Source organism: Microtus oregoni, unplaced genomic scaffold (genome assembly GCF_018167655.1).
Source record: "Microtus oregoni isolate MIOR12 unplaced genomic scaffold, Mior012 000037F_ref0000500, whole genome shotgun sequence".
Classification (NCBI taxonomy): Eukaryota; Metazoa; Chordata; class Mammalia; order Rodentia; family Cricetidae; genus Microtus; species Microtus oregoni.
Window position 1 is genome coordinate 20,287,502 of NW_024543096.1, and position 21,726 is coordinate 20,309,227.

General features: G+C 36.3%; 1 protein-coding gene and 1 long non-coding RNA gene across 3 annotated transcripts in view; one reads left to right on the forward strand and one right to left on the reverse strand.

Annotated features, from left to right (window-relative positions):
* Positions 1-21,726, forward strand: part of LOC121433146 — a 106,231-nt gene that overhangs the window by 32,293 nt on the left and 52,212 nt on the right. The gene's annotated exons all lie outside the window — the stretch shown is intronic.
* The window catches only part of Scn9a (sodium voltage-gated channel alpha subunit 9), a 125,564-nt gene that overhangs the window by 8,181 nt on the left and 95,657 nt on the right, over positions 1-21,726 (reverse strand). The window contains exons 18-21 of the mRNA XM_041631406.1: positions 12,346-12,463; positions 8,196-8,350; positions 6,447-6,620; positions 2,889-3,011 (exon numbers count right to left, since the gene is read on the reverse strand). Of these exons, the coding sequence (XP_041487340.1) occupies positions 2,889-3,011; positions 6,447-6,620; positions 8,196-8,350; positions 12,346-12,463 (570 nt within the window). The remainder of the gene's footprint in view (positions 1-2,888; positions 3,012-6,446; positions 6,621-8,195; positions 8,351-12,345; positions 12,464-21,726) is intronic.

The following is a 21,726-nucleotide window of genomic DNA, read 5'->3' on the forward strand; positions in this document are numbered from 1 at the left end:
ATGCTCTGCAGCTTTCCTTTCTCCTTCCTTCTCTGCTGCTCCGCAGCCTTGACTTTGCTAAGGATCCAGTGAGTTCCTTGCTTCAATTTTCCTGCATTATAGCTTCTGGAGTAGTTCTTCTCTCTCTCTCTGGGTTTTCATAGTTATCACATCCTTCAAAAATCCATCTTTCTTCTCATCCTTCAGCTCTCTTCCATGTTTGAGCATGAACGATTTAGAGCTAGTTTATGAGTGTTTGCGTTTCAGTTTAACGTGTTAAGCAGGACCTCAAGAAACTTCCAAATGGAGACACATTTAGGGTCCCTGACTATCTGTGAATGAGTCCAGGATAGAGATAGGAAAATATTCTTAAATTTCTTTAGCCGGGCGACGGTGGCGCACGCCTTTAATCCCAGCACTCAGGAGGCAGATGCAGGTGGATCTCTGTGAGTTCGAGACCAGCCTGGTCTACAGAGCTAGTTCCAGGACAGGCTCCAAAGCCACAGAGAAACCCTGTCTCGAAAAACTAAAAAAAAAAAAAAAAAAAAAAAAAAAAAAAAAAGTTAAATTTCTTTAGCTGGTATGGGTCCCATGCCTTTGTAGCCATCTGTTGCACATAAACAAAGGGTCCTGCTCTGCTTCTGTAGAACCTTTCTTCATAGCAACAGTCAGGGGACTGATGGTGACTTCCTAACCCCTCAACTGGAACAGTAAGAATGACTCTGGGGAGATAGTCATGGCTCTGCAATATTACCACATGTTGAGAACTTTCTTAAACTGTCACAGGCAGACAAGCGCCTATGTAGTACAACGGGAGGTACCACAAAATGCTGTTTCCTTGGCCTGGGTAGATTTACTTGCTGATGGGAAGGTGCGGTCTGTTTACCATTACAGTCTTCATTTTTACCAGCACAATAACTGATGTTTCTGTGTGTATTTATAGGATTATGGGAAAGGAACAGAGCCTCAGCATTCTGAGGAAACTACATTCAGATCTTTCAATTGTATTGTTTTTTTTTTCTTCCCCCAAAGTGACACTGCTGCTTGAAGAGACACTTCTGTTTTTAGGGCAAACATAAATAAATATTTGGATTCTGTAATATGTTAAAATATTTTGAATTAGATCAATCCACCTTAATAAAAATGAGCAAAAGACACTACTAGCCCCAACAACAAAAACACCCTGTAAATCGTAGCCTGGCTTTATCAGCAAATGAAATAGTTTTTAGGCACAAACATGTTTTTTGCTTATAGAGAAACAATAGACATTGCTCAAATCCATGGGCCAATAAATATAACACAACATTCTACTAATGCTCAAAAAAATAACTTAGAATTAGGAATACTAAACACCATCTATGTTCATAAAATGTAAAAGAGTTTTGCATTCTTACAGTGTTTTGCTTATGAATTCTTTTCAATTACTGACCTCTCATAAACTTGGGAATCATTAACCGCATGCATGAGCTAGCAAAAGATTAGAGAGCTACTTAAACAAGCAGAGTTAACAGTCTAAAGGCAGAAGGTCAGAACGTTCTCTTATGCTCACATGAGTTTGGCAGGCTGAGTGAACCTAGAGTGGACCACGGGAGGCTGCATGTGTGTGTGTGCACATGAGCTCATGTACATGCACTGGCTATCACTGATCCAGGTTCTTATGAAGGTGAGACATGTCTTCTACCATGGAGCTATCTCTCTAATTCTTGTTTCTCTGAAATGTGACCTCACTACATGGCCTAGGCTAGTCTCTCAATCATGACCTTCTTTTCTCAGTTTTGAAAGTGGCTAGTCAGACTGAATTAGAAGTCTGCATTTCTGAAAATTCCCAGGCAATGCTGACAGCTTGCCATATTCAATTATCTAAAACACATGAGCCAGATTGGTCTCCATGTTAAGTTGCTCTGAGGTTGCAAGTAAAGAAGCAAGTGAGTAAAATATGATGGGAGTGGTGAGTATGTAGTCATAGGTGAGAGGATGCATGGGTATGTCTTGTGTTGAACAGACAAGGTAAATTCAAATGCAATTTAATGGTGAGGTGCTTGTATTGATGCTATGCTGTCTACTATACTCAAGTTGGTGAGTTAGGGATGAAAACAGGAGACAGAAGCACTCCAAGGTGAACGAAAAATATTGGCTGAGGAATAAGGCATATATCTGAAGAAGAAGAAACTAAAGAACAGGGAGAAATAATGACTTGAGCTAAGTGCAAAAAATAGAGGCATTGTCTGGTATGGGTGTTAGGAAGAAGTTCCTGGTTTAATACAACAACCCTTAAAACTAGGCTGACTCTAGTTACTGCTTGTATCACGTTGTTTCTAGGGAATTAGTCTCTTTTGGGGCTATTCTGCAGCATATTACCAATGAACTAAACTCTTGGTACTTAGATTTCTTTGAATGTAATTTTGATACAATTCCACGGAATTTGAATCATCATTACTTTGAGTATAAAATTAGATATGATGGCTAATGTTACCTTACCCTCTTATTCTTTCTTATGCTCCCTGACTAAGGTTGTTCCTTTATCAAAAATCATTTGGGTATCTGATGAGGTAAATCATTGGTGTATATATGAGAAGTAGTACCAGGACTGCTCGTGATATCATCATTTAACTCTAGCATAGAAAAATCTCCACTTTAAAAGAAGAAAGGCCACTTATTAGGATCATGTGATTTTCTATGTACATTACATAAAGGAAGAATTATAGTATTGTTTATTACTTTGTTAATTAGTAGGCACTCTAAAATTCTATGTGTAATTACTAGATATAAACATATTACATATGTTATGTATATGTACACCTATGTATTCAGTGATAGTCCACAATAACTACACATTTATTTTAGAACTATTCCGTGTTATACTTAAAACAACAAGGATTTTACAGTAAGGAATTTATTATTTTTCTTACCCTCATTCCTTCAAATCTAGACAAGGCTCTCAGGGGTCTTAGAGCCCTCAGTGTCCTCAGGGATTTAATGGGGCCAAGGTCGGAGTAGCCAAGAGTGTTGGCTACTAAAGTAACCAGAGATACCTGCAAAAAAATGACACCCTCAGTAACTATTTTAGTGAAGAGACAAAACACAGAAATGAAAATTCAATTCTAAATCACACTAAGAGAAAGTAAAAAAGATCAGAAGGTAATTTTTTTGATAAAGTTATCTAGTGAACACACTCCAACTAGGAAAGGAAGAAAATTTTAAAAGAAAATAGATCTTAGGGAAGGTCAACCAAAAGAGGAAACAATAGAAGGAAGAAAAGCTACTTGCTACACCTAAACAGAAACAACATACACAACTTCGGATTTCATAATTACTGCTTACCTATTTGTTTATTAAATATGAAAATTTAATTACAGCAACCAATGAGTTGTCTATTAAAATGAAACTGATGACAAACTTAAGTGTGCTTCCAAGCCTGTAATAAAAGTATTTTAAAGGCTTAAATGGATCTAAACATGAGTATAATCTGTATTTGGAAACCACCTGAAGGTTCATGATGGTGATGGACACAGTTTTAAAATAATATTGCTTTAGGCTTCAGTTTGTCAGGACTGTCACCAAAGATCAATCTGTGATAATTTAAGGGAAGAATTCTGAGCTACATTGAAGACTGAGTATGGCTACATGATTCCCTGCTTAACAATAAACATAAATTTATAATAATTGCATCATGTTAGGTCTAGCAGCTATGAAGGCCACCCTACAGGAATATGTAATAATTCTTTTCATGTTCTATCTTAAAAGAAAGAACACTTGCAGAAAAGAAATCAACATTCATTTTGGAGCAGAGCGTTGAGTTGTTCCACGAACTGAAATCTGTGTCTCTAGTGCATTCATTTTCTGAGTAATTTTCGTTTATTATTTCCTGCAAGGGGCACTGCGTCTAAGAGACAAGCAAGTCTTAAACACGCTAATGTAATGTCAGAGGCTCCGTGTTTCTAGAGGATTGGATTCAGGTCAATTTCTGTTTAATTGTTTAGAGAGTAAAACTTCATGGCTTAGAAGTTAATGGCCGCTACTTGACACAGGTAAAGTGCTCTGTGGAACTCAAGCCCTTGTGTATTCAATTTGGAATAGCTCACTAAGTGGAGTATACATTTTTAATATCCTATAGCTAGGAGGACCCATTACTCCTCACTCCTGAATTGATTCTGTCATGCATGCTCATTATTTCCCACCTAAGGAAAAAAGTATGCTCTCTTTTTCATAAAAAAAAGATTCTAAAATTATTACTTAACACTTGAAATCTATAATGAAATAGCAGAATGGTTCTTCAAGCTGGTGTGGAATGTTCTGATAGTGCATACTGATAAACTCGAAGAACACTGCACTCCATTCAATACCTGGGAATACATGTCCATGTCCTCTCAGACTCTTTAGAAAAAAAAAGGATTTCCTTTATATTTTGAAATTATCATAGTTAAATCATTCCATCCTTCCCTTTCCTACCTCCAAACCCTCTCACATTGATAAAGCAGTCTGCCTTCATCTGAGGCTTGAAAGCCATCTCATAGTAAAAAACAAACTAGATTCTTTTCTATTTATGATTAAATCTGTTTCTCAAATCTGCTTTGTACCACCTGTAAATCTTAACGACAAATGGCTCTGTACTACCTGTTCTAGGAAAGAGCAACCATACCTTTGTTTCAAAGGTTATTATGACTTGCTGTTGTTATGATTACCTTGTAGGACCACCTTGCAAGCATTTCTTTGTTTGAGGAAGCTGTTATGTTCTGTTTCTGTAATATCACCTGTTAGCCTGCCAAGTCCTTCGTTTAGGAACTCAAACACCTGTACTTTAAAAAGTCTTTATCTTACCAATGTCCCAGGAAAATCCTTTTAGCTCTACTTTTAGGGAGAGACAGCCCACATACATGAAAAAAAGAAGCTTGCTTAATTGTTTACTATAATTAATTTGGCCATAATGATTTAGGTCAGTGGTCTTTTTACTTGCATCTGTGGGATTAACGATATACCCCTCCTCACTCTATTCAAATTTATGACCTCTTTTTTCTCTTGATTGTTACATAAATATCTCTCTCTCTCTCTCTCTCTCTCTCTCTCTCTCTCTCTCTGTGTGTGTGTGTGTGTGTGAGAGAGAGAGAGAGAGAGAGAGAGAGAGAGAGAGAGAGAGAGATGCGTGTGTATGTTCCTAAATGCATAAAGTTGTAGGAATATCAGAAAGTACACCAGAGAGTTTTACTAACATGAGTGCCTAAACTTAAGAGTTGAACAAAGATAACAATCAGAGACACACTAATGTGGACTGTAGCAGGGGGAGTGCTGGGAGTTCAAGAACCCTCCACCCTCCACAAAAAAACTACAGGCAATTAAGGAGATGGCAAAGGGAGGGGAATAATTAGCATACATGTGTATGGAATTGTCAACAAATAAAGACACAATGGCAGAGACTCACCATCTCCTTCTCTATCTTTCTGCTGAATATTGCAGCTAGTGCCACACACATGGTAGGCAGACACCCTATCATTGAGTTCTGTCCCTAGCTCCCAAATCATTTTGTCTTCCATTACAAATGGCATGTAAAATAAAGTATACTTAAGCATTTTCCAATATGCAAGTCCTAAATCACTCTCTGAACTTGTTTAAGTAGTGTTGACTTCTGTGCTTTGCTGCCCTTCTGTAGGGGTGGTAGCTTGATGTTTGAGAGAAGAACAAGAATGACTCCTTTTGTTTGCTTCATCAGTGTGACTGAGATGAACATTCCCCAGCCTTTCTTTCCATCTAATACCAAGTCAGATTTAACCCTAAATTCTTACCTAAATTTCACCTACTATGTCAGATAGCTTGACTATCTCCCCTTCATCTCTGAATTTTATATTATGAAAATTAGCGTCTTTTCTCCCCTAGAAACATTCATCTGTCCTTTTCTGTTCCTTCCTCTCAAAGATTCTCTGGTCTTCCATTGTTTTTGTTAAATATTAACCAGAATGATATTCAAATCATGCACATTTTAAAGAAAATTATTTCTGCTTTAATTATGTGTAGGATTTTAATCACAGGTATGTCTGTTCACTGTGTGTATTAAGTACTAAAAGAGTGCATCAGAGTGCCTGTGACAGGAATTATAGAAGGTTGTGAGTCAACATACAAAGGCTAGAAAGCATTACTGGCCGTGGAAGAGAAGCCAGTGTTCTTAACCCTTGAGCTATCTCTCTAGGCTCAAATCATGTATGTTTTTAAAATACCGTTTCTTTTGTATTTTGACAAACATATACAAACATAGGTTACAAGCATTTGATGGAGTAGTATAGAAGACAAGTTACATTTGCTGAAAGATTATTCCTCTATTCATCACAGGTATATCTCCATGGGCTACATTAATATTCTTAAAAACATAAATGGCCTTCAAGTAAAATAAGATGGCAAGATGATAACATAGAAAAGCATTAGTGAAAACAGAACATTTAGAATAAACAATCCTTTACAAATTATTCTAAAATACTTACATCAACAATTAAGAAGTCCAGCCAACACCAGGCATTGGTGAAATATGTTTTATAGCCATAGGCCACCCATTTGAGAAGCATCTCCAGAATGAAGATGTAGGTGAATATCTTGTCAGCATAGTCCAAAATAATCTTAATCGTCTTTTTCTTTTCAATGTATATGTCTTCAAAAGCCTGTGGAAACAGCATTCAAATTTTAGTTCCTGTCCAGTCTAAACTTTATATTTCACCAGAGAAGCAGGAAATGTAATCCTGGTAGACACATCACAGAAAACAATTGTGTGAAAATAGACTGCTACTTGACTCTAGTTTGCAGCTACTGCAGAGCAGGTGGTTCTGACATTCTTTTCATTGTTGCCAAAGGCAAAGGGACTGCAAAAGAATGTGATTACATATGGCAAGTAATCCTCTGAAGAATCAGGTCTCTAAGACCCAAGGGTTCTTACTTTACCTTTCCCCATCCAAATGGAAAGAGTACTGATCCTTTTAGACCCGCATTCCAGGCTCAGCTCTCTTGCAAACCTTTGTAAATCCTCCACACTACTTCACACCCACACCAAAGGGTTAGGAACCTCCTTTGTTTTGTTTTGTTTTGTTTTTCTCATGCAAGTAGCATTTACATTCCACAAGAACTTTTAAATAAGTGGAATGACACAGTAGTCATAGCCCTAAGTTTTTTGGGAAATAATTAAAATTGATCTAAAGAGTAAACTAATTTTAAATAAAATGGCTACTTATCAAAACCATCTGAATTACTAGAGTCTTCTCTACCATGTGAAAGAACTAACCACTTTTTTGGGGAAAAAAAATGAGAGCTAAATAGCATAACTTTGGTGATTAACATTGTATTACCTGCCCATGGTCATGGGCTTGATCCATTCTTACCCTCTCATCCATCCCCTCAAAAAAAATTTAATACTTTAAAAATCATCCTTAGCACATTCTTTTTTTCAACTACTGACAGCAATATTGAAGCAGACTGAGGAACTAGGACAGATAGAATGGGCAGATCTGCTACGATGTGCAACACTGGCTCATGTGAAAGTCAGCAGGCTTGAGGTGTGTGTGTGTGTGTGTGTGTGTGTGTGTGTGTGTGTGTGTAGTCTAGCTCTCAAAGTTTTCCTGTGCCTTTAGCCCAGTCCTGAAAACTCATACAAGGTTCCTAAACAGAAACCATAGCTCTAAAACGTGACAGGAAAGGGTTTGGTGCTAAAGAAGAAGTGTGCTCTTAGAATTGGGGTACAGGTTCAGTGTGAGGGGTAGCGAGTCTCAAAGATGAGACAAAATGCTCAGCTTGACCTCACTGTGACTGGTCCAGAGACTGCTGGAGGTCAAGAACACATTGCTCTGGCAGAGGGCCTAGATTTGGCTCACAGCACCCACAGTGGGTGACTCACAATCATCTGTAACTCCAGTTCCAATGAACCGGGTGTCCCTTTATGGCATCTGTAGGGTGGCATCTTTTCACACTCTCAGCACGCATGCACACAGAGCACACAGCTAAAATATAAACTGAATCTTAAGTCAGTGGCTATATATATATGTATATATATATACATATATATATATATATATAGAGAGAGAGAGAGAGAGAGAGAGTCATTGGACAACAATGCTAAGAAATAAATGCAAATGAACCATGTACATGAAAGTCTAGGGATAAATTTTCAGCAAAGCTTGCCATACTTACTTTTCCTTTTTGCATATAAAGATAATCATTTATGTGAATCCAGAGAGTAGCCGACCTACCAGAGCTCCGCTGCTGAGCAAGATCATGAGAACGATAAAGCTTTCGAACCAGCTGTGTTCAACTATCCTGTAGCAGGTCTTCCTGATGGTCCACCAGACTTTCCCTTTCCCAGAGTCTACATTCACTTGGCAGCACGGAAATCTCCGCACACAACCTGGCAAGAAAAACATGCATAGAATACCCTGATGCTCAGCGTAAGAGCTTGAAATCCATTACCAAGGGGAAACACTCTCCCCCGATCCCATCATTTTTACATTTTAATGTCTCAAGGTACCACCTTCTCTCATTTTCTAACTCTGATGGCATTGTTTAGCATCTGCAAATTCTCTTCGACTCGGAATATATTGTCACCTGTGATTTTCTGACTTCTTGATTTCTCCCACACCATTTAGATCGTTTAACAGAGAAATTTGTGAATGAATGGAACAAGCCTAACAGTGAAGCAAAATTAATTTCAAGGCTTTTTGTTGCTTACAGAAAATATAATTCAACACGATCCTACTTCTCAGTTTAAAACTTTTGAGGGACTGGGAGTGTCGTTTAATTGGTATGGTGTTTGGTCCCCAGAACTGCATGCAAACAGGTTGAGGTGATGAGCCTGCACACATGCAATCTCTGCAAAAGCATAGGAAGTTGAATGATATCCTTGATAATATACGGAATTTGATGCTAGCCTGGTGTACATGAAAACCTGACTCAACAGCAAAAGTAAACACAAACACAAAACATTTTGAAAAAGGGTATTCTGAAAAAAATATTGAGAAAAGTAATGGGAAGTCTTTAAAGTAAGATAAAAAAAGCAAACGTCATTAGAAGATGCAGATAAATATGCTTTATCTATTCTAGGGTAAAAATAACTTACTTGGGATTACCTTATTAAATTACCTTGCTATGAGAAACTGAGAGCAATTTTTTATTGATTTTTATTGAGCTCTACATTTTTCCCTGCTAACAGCAATTTTATTTAAAATATTTGGGCTTGTTCATTTGTTTTTCCATCAAGTGTTTTAGTGTGTGCTTGCATATAGTTTCTTTTCCATAAGATTTTGATCTTATTTAGGTTAAATAAACACGGAAGTTAATGATTAAATGGATAAACAACTAACATCAGACATGTAGATGTCATTTTTGAAGAACAGAAGTCCACATAATCTGGCTTATGTTTTGAAAAATAGGTAGTAAGAGGCTTGCTGGAAGAGGCAGAAGCCCAAAATGAATTAAGATACCAGTAGGAGAAAGAGTTTAGTTGCAATAAAAGCAAAAGCTTGAAAGGAGATCCCCTACAAAAGTGCAACAAGCAGTCATTTGGGGGAATTAAAACAGTTCACAGTTATGAAAGTGATATCCTTAGAGGCTCATGTGAAAGATACATGGTTAGAGAAATTGGACAGATTGTGAAGCAATTTCGTTCTGCCTCAGAGAATTAGATCATACAGAATAGAGGTTGAGGAGTAAGTGATGGATTAAATGATAGGCATTTAACTAGATATCCTCAACACCGTGTGCTGCTATTAAGTGGAAGAGACACCGAAAGTCATTGAGCTTATAGGTTCTAATGCACTAAGTATCCTTGTCAAGGGGAAAGAACAAGAAACTAAAACAACAAGAGATTTGAGATATCTAAATGTCCCTTGACCGAAGAATGGATAAGGAAAATGTGGTATATTTACACAATTGAGTACTACATAGCAGAAAAAAGTAACATCTTGAATTTTGCAGGAAAATGGATGGAACTAGAAAACATTATTTTGAGCGAGGTAATCCAGACAGAGGAAGACAATTATCACATGTACTCATTCATAAGTGGCTTTTAAACATAAAGCAAAGAAAGCTAGCCTACAAATCACAATCCCAGAGAACTTAGACAACAATGCAGACACTAAAAGAGATATACATGAATCTAATCTCCATGAGAATGTAGTGTGCAAGCACACCTTTTTTTTTTTTTTTTCTTGGACAACGAGCTGTTAAGCATTGATCTGAATACTGCTGGACCAGTGGAAACAGATAGTGTGTGTTAAGTGGTGTTCATGGAAAGCCAAGAGGCCACAGTGGAGAGGTGATGGATAGGGGAACGTAAGTCTGAATGAAAGGGGCCAGAAAAATCATTATTACAGAGTTTAAAATTTTATTAAAATGTTCAAGTTGATAGAAAAATAAATAAATAACCAGAGTTATTTTAAAGACAAGAAGTGTTGGAGGAGAAAGATAACCATAATAAAGATTTTGCTTTGTTGGAGGCATTTTTGGCAGTCTCAAAATTGAAAGAAACATTGTTTTTTATAACTACAGAATTAAAAACACACTGCACTGTAATTAGAAAAGGAAAGTTTTGCCTGAAGTAAAGCCTCACAAAGACTGCCCCTAGGGTTTATCACACCCCAGAGATTTCTCTTTATTTGAGGCAGGAGTGCTCAGTCGCCTGCCTGACTTTCAGGCAAAGGCAAATCCCCAGGGACTTCCAGCCTCGCTGGTTAGTAAGGCTATCACATCTTCTCTTTAGAATGACTATCAATTAAACGTAAACACAACAGAATCTCTAAACAGTCTAATGAGTCCCAGAGCATCAAGTCTTTGTCTTTTGGGGGGTTCATTAATCAGCTTTCGTGATATCTTACATAAAGTCTAAGCTGGGTTTCATCATGTTAAACCAATGATCCCCGATAACAAAGAAACTATCCAAAGACAGATGGCCCAAGAATATTACAGCATGATCAATATAATCAATTTAAAACTGATTAGGAGAACAAGCTCTTTAGTACTCTCATTCAAAATGTCTACTTGTTTTAAAACAAATGTTTCATTCATAATTTCCTCTCAAAATGAAGAAAATAAAAGACTGAATGGGTTGCCCATTCTATATTAAAGTGGGAATTGGTAATTAGTTATCTGTACAAAGAATTGATGAGCTGAGAATATTTTTAAAAGATGATAAATTGGCTCCACTTACCAAATTAGCTGAAAACCCATGATTCTTTTAAAAAAGAAGTTACACGTTAACTCAGATTCTGATGATATAATTTACTAATTGAATAACTCCAGAGGAGTATAGGAGCAAGTACAACCGTAAATTATGTCATATCCATTATTAATTGGTTGGCCATACTTATAATGAATTGATTTCTAAGACATTAAGAACAGTGAATAGCATCATGACACCCATGGAAGGGCAGAAAGACCTGAATTATAAAGCCACACATAGAACTAATGAAAGACATGGCATAAGAGAGGAAAAAAGGAAGCAAAGAAAGACGGAAAGCAAGCTGATAAAACACACCAGCAAAGCGAAAGCAAGAATCAGAGAAGAATGAATAGATTTGAGCAATGCCCAGCAAAATAAACAAAGAAACAAAACAAACTAGCAAACAAACAAAATCTTCCAACCCATCTTTGGTGAAAGTTCCAATTTAACTTAGCATCTCTCTGCTTCCTTTGATTTTTCTGTTGACTTTCTCAACAGAATATTCCCTGTGGGCCTAATGCTACCCCGGTTTAAAGAGTTAAATTATTTGATTAGCTCAATTTCATTATAATTATACTCAAATTTTAAGTAAGTGTCATTCCTAAACTACACAGGAGAAATCTTGACAGCAAATAATTTTACAAATTATCTTTACAAGGCTGTTAAAAAAACGTGTTAAAACAGAAGTCATACATTTGGATGCAATTGTTTTGGTTTGTTCTAAAACAAGTTCTTCTGTAACCCAGGCTACATGAAGTTAAGCTTCCAACTCCTCGTACGTTTGCCACCATCTCCCAATTACTGGGATTGCAGACAGCTACCAGCTGGTTTGACAGAATGAAAACTTTAAATATTTTTAACCTAACCTCTCTTAACAGAACTTCACGAAAATACTCAAAGCACTAATTTCTGTAAACACAATATATATTGACAGGTTATAATGCTCTTTTATTTCTCATATAAAATAAATTCAATATATATCTTTAAAAATGTGTGTATCACTGTAGTGTAGATCCCTTTATTTCCCAGTGTCTTTGCTTAATTCACTAATGTCTTAGGGTACTTCCTAAGAAAGCCATGCTTGGAAGAATAGGAAATCCCCGTTTTGCAAATAGTCCTCTGTAGCATTACAAACTAAGACAAACTTCAAAACATAATGAATGTGAGAGTTTCAGTTTTTCCCTTACCATCCGTAAAACATGCCTCTGGCTCATCTGGATTTACGGGCTCAGCTTCTGCTTCTTCTTCTCCTGGCAGAGGGTTATCCACTGTGCTGCACTCGGAGGAACTAGATCGGTTCCGTCTCTAAAAAAGGAATTCACCACCCCAACCAAAGAGGTCATTTATTGAATGTTCAAATATGACAGTTAAGCCTCATTTAATGACCAGTCATGCAAAGTGTCATGAAAAATGTTTAACAGTATGATGACCATAAGAACATAGAAACACATGTTAAGATCAAGTTACCCTACGGCACACCTAAAATTGATCGTTCTATCTACACATCCTGCACTAAAATAAATTTCATAATGTCAGTAAGTAGGCAGTTGGACAAAGCTGGCAGAAGATAGCATTTTATTTTAGCTAAAATTTGAGAAATTATTTGCTATAAATATTATGTTTATTATGGACTTAGGTGAAGTTATTTTTTAGGGAAAACTCACCTCTGGGGAACACGACACAAAAGTGACAAGCTGCCAATTCCACACGACTAAAAGGACAGAGCCAATAGGTGCCAGAAAAAGATTTTAAGTAGTTGGGATTTTAAAAATTGTACAATAATATCCCAATATGCTCTATTTCCTTTTAGGACAGAATAGGTAGCAGATGCTATAGATAGAAAGTCTTTAATCAAGACAAATATAAAATGTAAGCCATATTGGAATCCAAATGTTAAAGTCCCAACCACCACCCATCTTAATCTCAGATTTTATTGCATGGAAGAGGAGATCATAAAGTATTTCTTTTGAAAGCAAAAGATGTGGCTACTTAAGAGAGCATCACATGCAAATGCTGAAACAAAAAGTCAATGGAATTAAACACGGTAGACTCACACAGGAGAGCAATGAACTCGTCATTATGATCAGTCTGCTGATCATAATGTAACCGAGTTCCCCTCCCCAACTTTATGATCGAGTAGTATGTCTGCACGTATACACACATACACAGAAGGTTTCAGGTACAGTACATACAGTAACTTCAGCAAAACTCAGGTAAATTCATAATATTGGTTTATAAAGGGGTAGAGCATCTCACAATGGAAGAGTTCATTTCTCCTCCGCGTTTGCTAAATGACACATGAAAATGAAAAACTACCACCTATCATGACAGTGACTCCCTTATTAAGATGATAATTTAAGTTTGGGAGAATTGTTTAAGCACATTAAGGTGCTAAGATGAAAAAAGATACTCCCTTTCAATGATTCTTTTGACAATAAATTTGCATTAATATCATAGGTTTCATTTGAAGTATTAAATTTTTTTTTCTTTTTTCTTTTTTTTTCATTACTGTTCCCTTGAGTTAACAGTTGCACTGATACAGTATCAGGGCAAGGATGTAATCAAGGATTTTATCTCAGCACCAGTGAAGTATTAAATTTTAAGATGGACATTGAAGTTCTTTTTATAAGCATTGTTATAATAATCACACATCAGTCATCAGTAAAATAGGCATGGATTATTGGTGATCTTTTTAATAACCAGGGTGAAGAATTAGAAACATCTTATTAAATATTAAATTAATACTTCAATATATATGCTATTCCTACAAGGTTTAGGCTTTCACTATTAATATAAGTTATAAAGTTTACCAGAGTTAGCCTTCCTTTCTTCTATGACTTGACTACAAGTGCATTTTAATAGTATTTCTTTCCTTCTATGAAATATGTACTTGATTCAGAATTATACAAGTCATCTCCACTTTCTCCTTGACTCAACTCTATTGAAATAGCTAATATATATCTATATCTATATATATATATATCTATATCTCTATCCTACCTGCCTACTGCCTATATCTATCTATCTATCTATCTATCTATCTATCTATCTATCTATCTCTATCCATCTATCTATCATCTGCCTATCTATCTATCTATCTATCTATCTACCGCTGTGTATCTAACTTAGTGGTTGGGAATGCATCTTTATCATTTTAAACTTGTATAGCTACACAACTATACAACTATCCCCTTATATTATTGAAAATATGTTAAAACCAAAAGGTTTATTAAATTTCACAGTTTTCTCTTTCATTTGCCTTTGTGTTTTTCATTATGTTGAATGTGAGGAAAGACATGTTAAATATTCATCATATTAAAAAAATTCCTCCCTATGTTGATTTCAGACACATTTATTACTTTTAAACCCTAACACAGGCATTAGCACCAAAAGACTACTTCACGATACAATGGAAAACAGTCACTGCTACTCGATTCTTTCTTGATCCATAAACTTCCAAGTATGACTATCTAAAGACAACAATCTTTCACTCAAAAGCAGAAAACCAGAAAATACATAGCATGCACTGTAGAAAATGCGGAACTCAACATTTCTTATTGTACGTCTGACACAGAAGACATCCCAGATATATGCTACATTTAGAATAATTACACATCTTGAATCTATTTGCCTCACACAAGGAAAGATATATTGTTTATGTAGCAAGGCCTGGAAAATTTATTTTACCCTGTTATGAAAACAGTGGGAAGTAAGGGAGAGCAAGAAGGTCGAGAGAAGCAAATTGAAAAGAAAGAACTGGTTTTAAACAACAACAACAACAAAATTGCAGCAAAATGATTCATTACATCTTAATTATAAGCGACCAAAATTCTTCTTCTTTTACTAAGCCTCCCTTTTGTTTTATTATTTTCTTTTCAAGATTTCCTCATTTCTGCTATCAGAAAGATTTGTTGACATCCCAAGGATCAGACTTCTACTCAGTTATTAGCAGTAATAAGTCACACAGTCAACATGGCAAGTAGTTTCAGATGTTAAAGAAATCATAAAAGCAGCCTTAGCCATTGTCAAGAAGATTTAAAAGAAAGCCAACAACTTACTGAGTCGTGACTTCCCTCAGCATCTTCTACAAGGGCACTCTATATCCAATGTACAACAACTGATACAACTAAATGGTGAGATTTTGGCTAAATGCATGAACAAACAAAAGCAACATTTGGAAACATAAGGAGTTTGAAGGCTGCATATTTCTTTTCTAGATGTAGTAGTGAAGTCTTCAAACTTTCTAGTAACTAAAAAAGGAGGGGCTTTCCCTAATAAAAGTTTCAAGGCTTCCGTGTGGTATCAAGGCTTCCGTGTGGTTTCAAAGAATGACCATGATGACTATTGATAGAAAATATTCTAAAAGCATTTAGCAAATGTTATCACAACTGACACCTGTTGAAATTCCAATTGGGTTGGCAAGGACTTAAACTAAGCAAAGGTGAAGATAGAATGTGAGGTGTAAGTATAGACTGAAAGCCTCAAACTGTTTTTTTGTTTTGTTTTGTTTTGTTTTGTTTTTTATTTTCCGAGGCAAGGTTTCTCCATAGCTTTGGTGCCTGTCCTGGAACTAGCTCTTGTAGACCAGGCTGGCCTCGAACTCACAGAGATCCGCCTCCCTCTGCCTCCCGAGTGCTGGGACTAAAGGTGTGCACTATCACTGCCTGGCTCTCAAACTGTTTTATATATTTTTCTTAAATGCAAAACAAATCAGAAAGAAAAAAAAACAAATGATTTGTATATTTTTTACAATTTCGTCATCCCCTAAGTGAAGATCAGGATGGGAAAATGCCAAAGACAAGAATAATGACCAGTTTTTTTCAACATAAGAATTTCTAATATTGAAAGTACAATGTAAAATACAAAGGTTTCATTCATGAAAAGTGTTTCTCCTAACGTTCATCCAGCCTTTCATCAAAGCATCATATTTCAAATCACCCTGTGAAAGTGAAAAGCTCTGTTTTTACTTTGTCAACAGTTTGAACCATTATTCTATGTGTATTTAAGTGTGTCTGTATTAGTATATTAGTGTAATGCTTTCGGAGACCAGAACCAGGGCATCGAATTCCCCAAGCTGAGTTGTAGGCAGCTATAAGAAACCTGACATGGGTGCTTGGAACTGAGCAGAGACCCTCTAGAAGAGAAGTAAGCACTCTTAACCACCGAGTCACCTCTCCATCCCCAGGAATATAATTTCTTGATATGTACTGAATCTTCTATAACATTAGTTTGGCAAAAATTTATGAATTCACAATATAAACATATATGTAAGCAACATATATATTTATGTGTACATATATAAGTACATTTAAGTGCGTTTCTGAAAATTTTTGAAATACCGTGTGCTCTACTATATCTATATAAGTGCTACTTTATACATGCATATTTTATTCATGATCTAATTGAAGGATATTTATTGCATTGTGAAACAGTTTTCTTTAAGATCATTGAATTCAAATCACTAGCAATTGAGAAAAGGAAAACATTTCTTTTAACTATAAACAATAACTTCACATATACAGGACACTAAAATATCAGAGTTTTTGTTTATATTTTTTCCTTTTTCCTTGTAAATTGTTAGTGTCCTTGCTCCTAGAATGTGACTGTTGCAGGATAACACTTTGCTTTCTTCACTGCACAATAGACAACAAATAATACGACATGACAGAGAAAGTAGAAATATGAACTGGATTATAAAATAGGCAAGATTCTTAATATGGCTTTATTACTCAGTCTTTCAAAGATTATACTAAAACTAAAAAATTTTTCTTGATGTCAGAACAATTTATTTTTGAAATATAAGTTTTAGAGAATTTAGATAAAGCAACCTATGTTATTGTTCATAACCTTAGCAAAAGTGTCTCTGTCTCACCAAAATAGAGCTGAAGTGCCCACTTATTTCTTTTTAAAACTGGAAGCAGAGGCAGCTCTGTGTAGAAGCAGAAACGGACTTTCATTAGTAGGTGATACTACTTCTGGAATTAAACGACACATTTCAAACACTTATTTCTCCTTGGGAGGCATAGCTCATTAACATTTACTTGATTGCGTTTAAAAATGAATAAACATGTCTAATCTAAGGTTTTGAATTGATTATAAAAAATAAAGTACTAGTAATTGCTAAATCATTTTAAAATTACTCAAAATTTAAACTTAGATGTTGGGTTCGTCAGCTGTACTCTTACTTTCCTGGATATACACTCTGAACGCAGCCAAATGCTGAGTCTTCATTTTCCTATCTGTGAATACAGGGCTAGAAAAAATGGTCCTTTTCTATATGCTTTTAGTGTTAATGTCTAAAATATTCCTCCCATTAAATTTTAGTTCAATAAAACTGTTTATACACTCAGTTTATAAGCTGGCAGTGATTTTGTGATAAATATGATTTAAAAGGTCATTTACTATGGTATCTTACTTTTATAATCCATCCCATAGCATCATATAGATCATGCACTTGAAATCAGTTCAGAACATGAAAGATATACCAAAAGTAATCAAGAAAGTCACAAAAAATGATGGAATAACCCCAGTGACATGCTGTGACATAGATTCGTCGATGCAACAATTGTCTACTTTTCTATTTTCTTGCAATGGGTCAGACAGAAAGATTTTGTAGCTGAGCAGCATGCAAGACACTGAAGAAACATCGTATATGTATGAGGTTTTAGGTAACCTGTGTAAAAGTGGTCACAAGTGTCTCTGCGTAGTTAAAGCACAGAGCTGCATCCTGGGGAGTTCCACTGTGGTTTTACCCCTGCAGAAGGGAGAAGGTTAGGTTCTGAAGCTGAGAAAGGCAGCATGAGGAAGCAGTCAGCTGTGACGTAAAGTGTGTAAGGGCTTAAACCTGCAAGGAGAAACTTAGCATTTGTCTGAAATACATGCTGTGGGTTCACCATTAGGTATTATATTTGAAACACAATAAAAAAATAAATAAATGTCACTGAAGTAGAGATAAAAACAAGTTTTACAGTTCTCTTATTCAGAAAATGAATACTTACACTATTATATACTAAGCAATTTTTTAATTTGCCCTTCAATACAAGCAATGCTTTAACAACAGATTATATACACTGTGGGCTGGGTGTGAGTAATAGTATGTAATGTGAGAACACTACTCTTAAAGTAAGCATCTGACCACTAACTTTTAGTTGTCATGTTTAACTAGCTTCAAGAGTTTCGACATCACAGAGGGAAAATAATACTCCAAACCTATGGAAGTTAGATATTTCAGACCAAAAAATTTCATTGTCCAATAAAGATGGAAAGATTTTTCAAAGCGTTTGGAACTGAGAAAAAGAAATGATCGAAGTCTAATTTTCTAGAAGCGTGATTTCCTTTAGGAACCTTAAGCGAAAAGAGCAGAGTCAAGCCCTCTAATAGGAGCTAACAAACAATGAAATTTAGCCAGTAAGAGCTTTTCTGGTGAGAACGATAATACTTTACAAAGTTCAATACTAAGTGAAAATAAAAACTGCCCTTTAATGAGAGAATGCGAAAAAAATTCGATAAAATCTAAAGAGATACAAACAAGAACAATTTAAAAACCATTACGGTAAGTTGGTATAAAAGATTTAACTTTGATTACATAAAATTTAAGTAACTTTTTATCAGATCAATCAAGTGCATGCATTTCATATCAGGTATGCACCTCATGTTTCCTTTAGAGATGATGGCTTTCAGATTTACAGTAATAAATACTGAAGAGATGAGTGAGTGGAGGGTAAGTGGGAGGGTGAGGTAAGGGATATGAACGCTTTGTTATTGGCCTGCGATTTCCTTCTGTGGCACAGTCGGCTAGTGAATTTACCCCTGTGTGCCAGGGTTTGGCTCATGGACCACCTTCTCCAGCCTTAAGACATACATCAATTATTTTCAGGGCCCTCAAAGGGATACGACAGGATCTGGTATAGAATATGTTTAGTCTGCCAAGGTAGCAATGGCCTGCATATTATCACAACTGCAAACTGTCAGATTAAAATGATATTACTATTTTAATCAATGGTTACTTAGTGTACATGAACTTTTAAGGTCAATTTGAAAATCAAATATTTAAAAGGGTCAAAATATTTAATGACTATAATTTATGAAAGAAAGAATTATACCTGTCTGAATGCTAAGTACATAGTCATAGAAAATAATAAACTCGATCCCTTTTGTACATGACTTCAAGTACTGGATGAAATAATTTCATTTAGTTGCATAGTGTTTAGGCAACTAAAATGAATATAATACTTGTAGAATAATGTAATTTTAAAATTTTTTCTTTGTTTTATTGACATATATGAAACTGAATTTTAAGATATGAAAATGGTTAAATATTTACAGTTCCTTATCTTTAAGCTTCATATACTCTAATTTGGTGTAGTTTTTGAACCCCTTCGGGTGCTCCTTTGTTTGGAATAATCTTTAACAACATGTGGTCTTGTTAGATGAGGTTAAAACTGTGGGTCTCGAGTAATTACAGAGGGCAGAAGACAGAGACATCATGGCAGAAGTAGGCGGTGGAGCTGCTCCTGAACGAGATTGCTTTCCACCACCAGATGGCGTAGAAGCAGTAGCATTGGTGGGGTCTTACTCTAGTGCTTTCAGATTGAAGTTGGCTCTGCCGCATCTTGAATCCAGAACTCTGGAGTCAAGAACTGTTAAGGAATATGACCTGAGTCCCTGAGTGTGTTTCTGAAGCTCTAGACGGTTAGTAAATCACTAACATATCTTCACCCAGAGCTCTTTATATTTTAACTTGCTGCTTAAACCACACAGTAGGGTTTCATGGCTGAAAGAAAGTAAGATTTTTCTCTCTCTCAGCAGTGCAGAACAATTCCTGGAGGATAGTAAATTGAAATATGTATTTATCGAGCAAATGGCTTCATCCCACGCTTCGTCTGAGATTTCTAAAGAGGAAGCAATTCATTGCTGATGGGAAACATCTGTGCAGTGTGTGAACGCTCCCGGAGTACATGTAGGGCTTGCAACAGCCCAGCAGTCTGAGTGAGAACTATCAATCCAGTGTCTGCATTTCGAGAGGCAGTGGCCGTGTTATTCTGCTAAGTACACTGTAGATGATCGTATGTCTTTTCTGTCTCAGAGGGAAACTGGGTTTTTAGAGAAATATGCCCTTTTATTGACAGTAATTTAGTCAGAACTGATGAAGATACTTTGCTGAGTCATTCCTTGGAAAGATGTTTCTCTATGGAATATTTTGACTTGAATGTTGTACTCATTTAATTGTTTGCCTCTGCCAGCAAACCTGCTTGTGTGAGAGGTGACACAAGAAAGGATAGAAATGTCTTCATGAAATATACTGGAAATAACACATAGCCCACAAAGAGCAGAGCTTTGGGGAAATGAAAGCAAGAGGGAGACGTGTTTCATCCCTTTGGTCAAAATGTAGATTTTTGAAATAGGGAACTGGTGAAATATTTGATGTGGAACTAGAGCTACTTTTGCAGTAGGTACAGTCTGCTTAGCGTCATCAGCCCTCACTAGGAACATGTTGATCATTATCTCAAAGACATTTAAGGGTAGAAAATGAATACAATTCCAAGGGAGGGAAAAAAACTACTGGGAATCTGGAAGGGGAAGGTGGAGTTAGAGATGGCGGCCATTAGAGGAGAGGTGTGCAAGTAAGAGGGATGTACTTCAGACAAATGTGGTCTGTGTTCCTTAGCTCCTAACTGAAAAACAAGGCAGAGACTGCAAAGTCAGCCCAGGAACATTTTAATCTAGAAAAACTGGAGCAAAAGAACCCAGGGTTTTCATAGTGGACCAAAGCCAGATTTCTGACTCACTAGGAATACAGAGATAACTTCAGCTGTCATTCCTCAAAAGATGTATGTCCATCTTGTTTGGGGAGACAACACCACCATTTAATGTATCCCAAAATTCCCCCAGAAATAAAACCCCAAATCTAAATAATAAATCAAGAGAGAGGCATAAAATTATATAGGACTCAAAATTAGATGAGTTTCTGCCAGCTAGAGCAGAAATTAGGAAAAACTCAACAGGTGTTTGGAGAGCTTTGTATGCACTCACGGAAGCTGGGATTTAGGAGCTAATGACTTAATAGAAGAATTTAGATTCAAATTTTAAACATTTATGCAGAGTTTGTCCACAGAAGGAAATCTCAAGCAAAGTAACACAGATATAAAATGCTTACAGCTTACAGGGAAAGTTACTTGTTTTCAGGAGGCTTGGGAGGAGACTGGGAGGAAGTAGTGGTGGTCAAAGCTGCTTCAGTCTTTAGTGTGAAACCTTACATGTAATGCACACTTCAGGAGACTTCAGAAACTCTACCACGGGAAGCACATGATTAGGAGTGGACTGAACTGAAATTAGTTTTCATACACAGATTACATGAGACATGAGGCAGAGGGACTAGTTGGAATTGACAGGTAGGGAGTGTACAGGTAAGAGTGATCGAGATGACAAGGCAATCTTAGGGTGTAGACGAAGGCTGTGGCCACAAGAAAGCAATGGAGGATGGGAAGTGCAGCTGTTAGCTAAACTGGATTAAATGAGTTATTAAAAAGGAGCAAGAAAATATTATGCAAACGGTCAGCAAGCTGTTT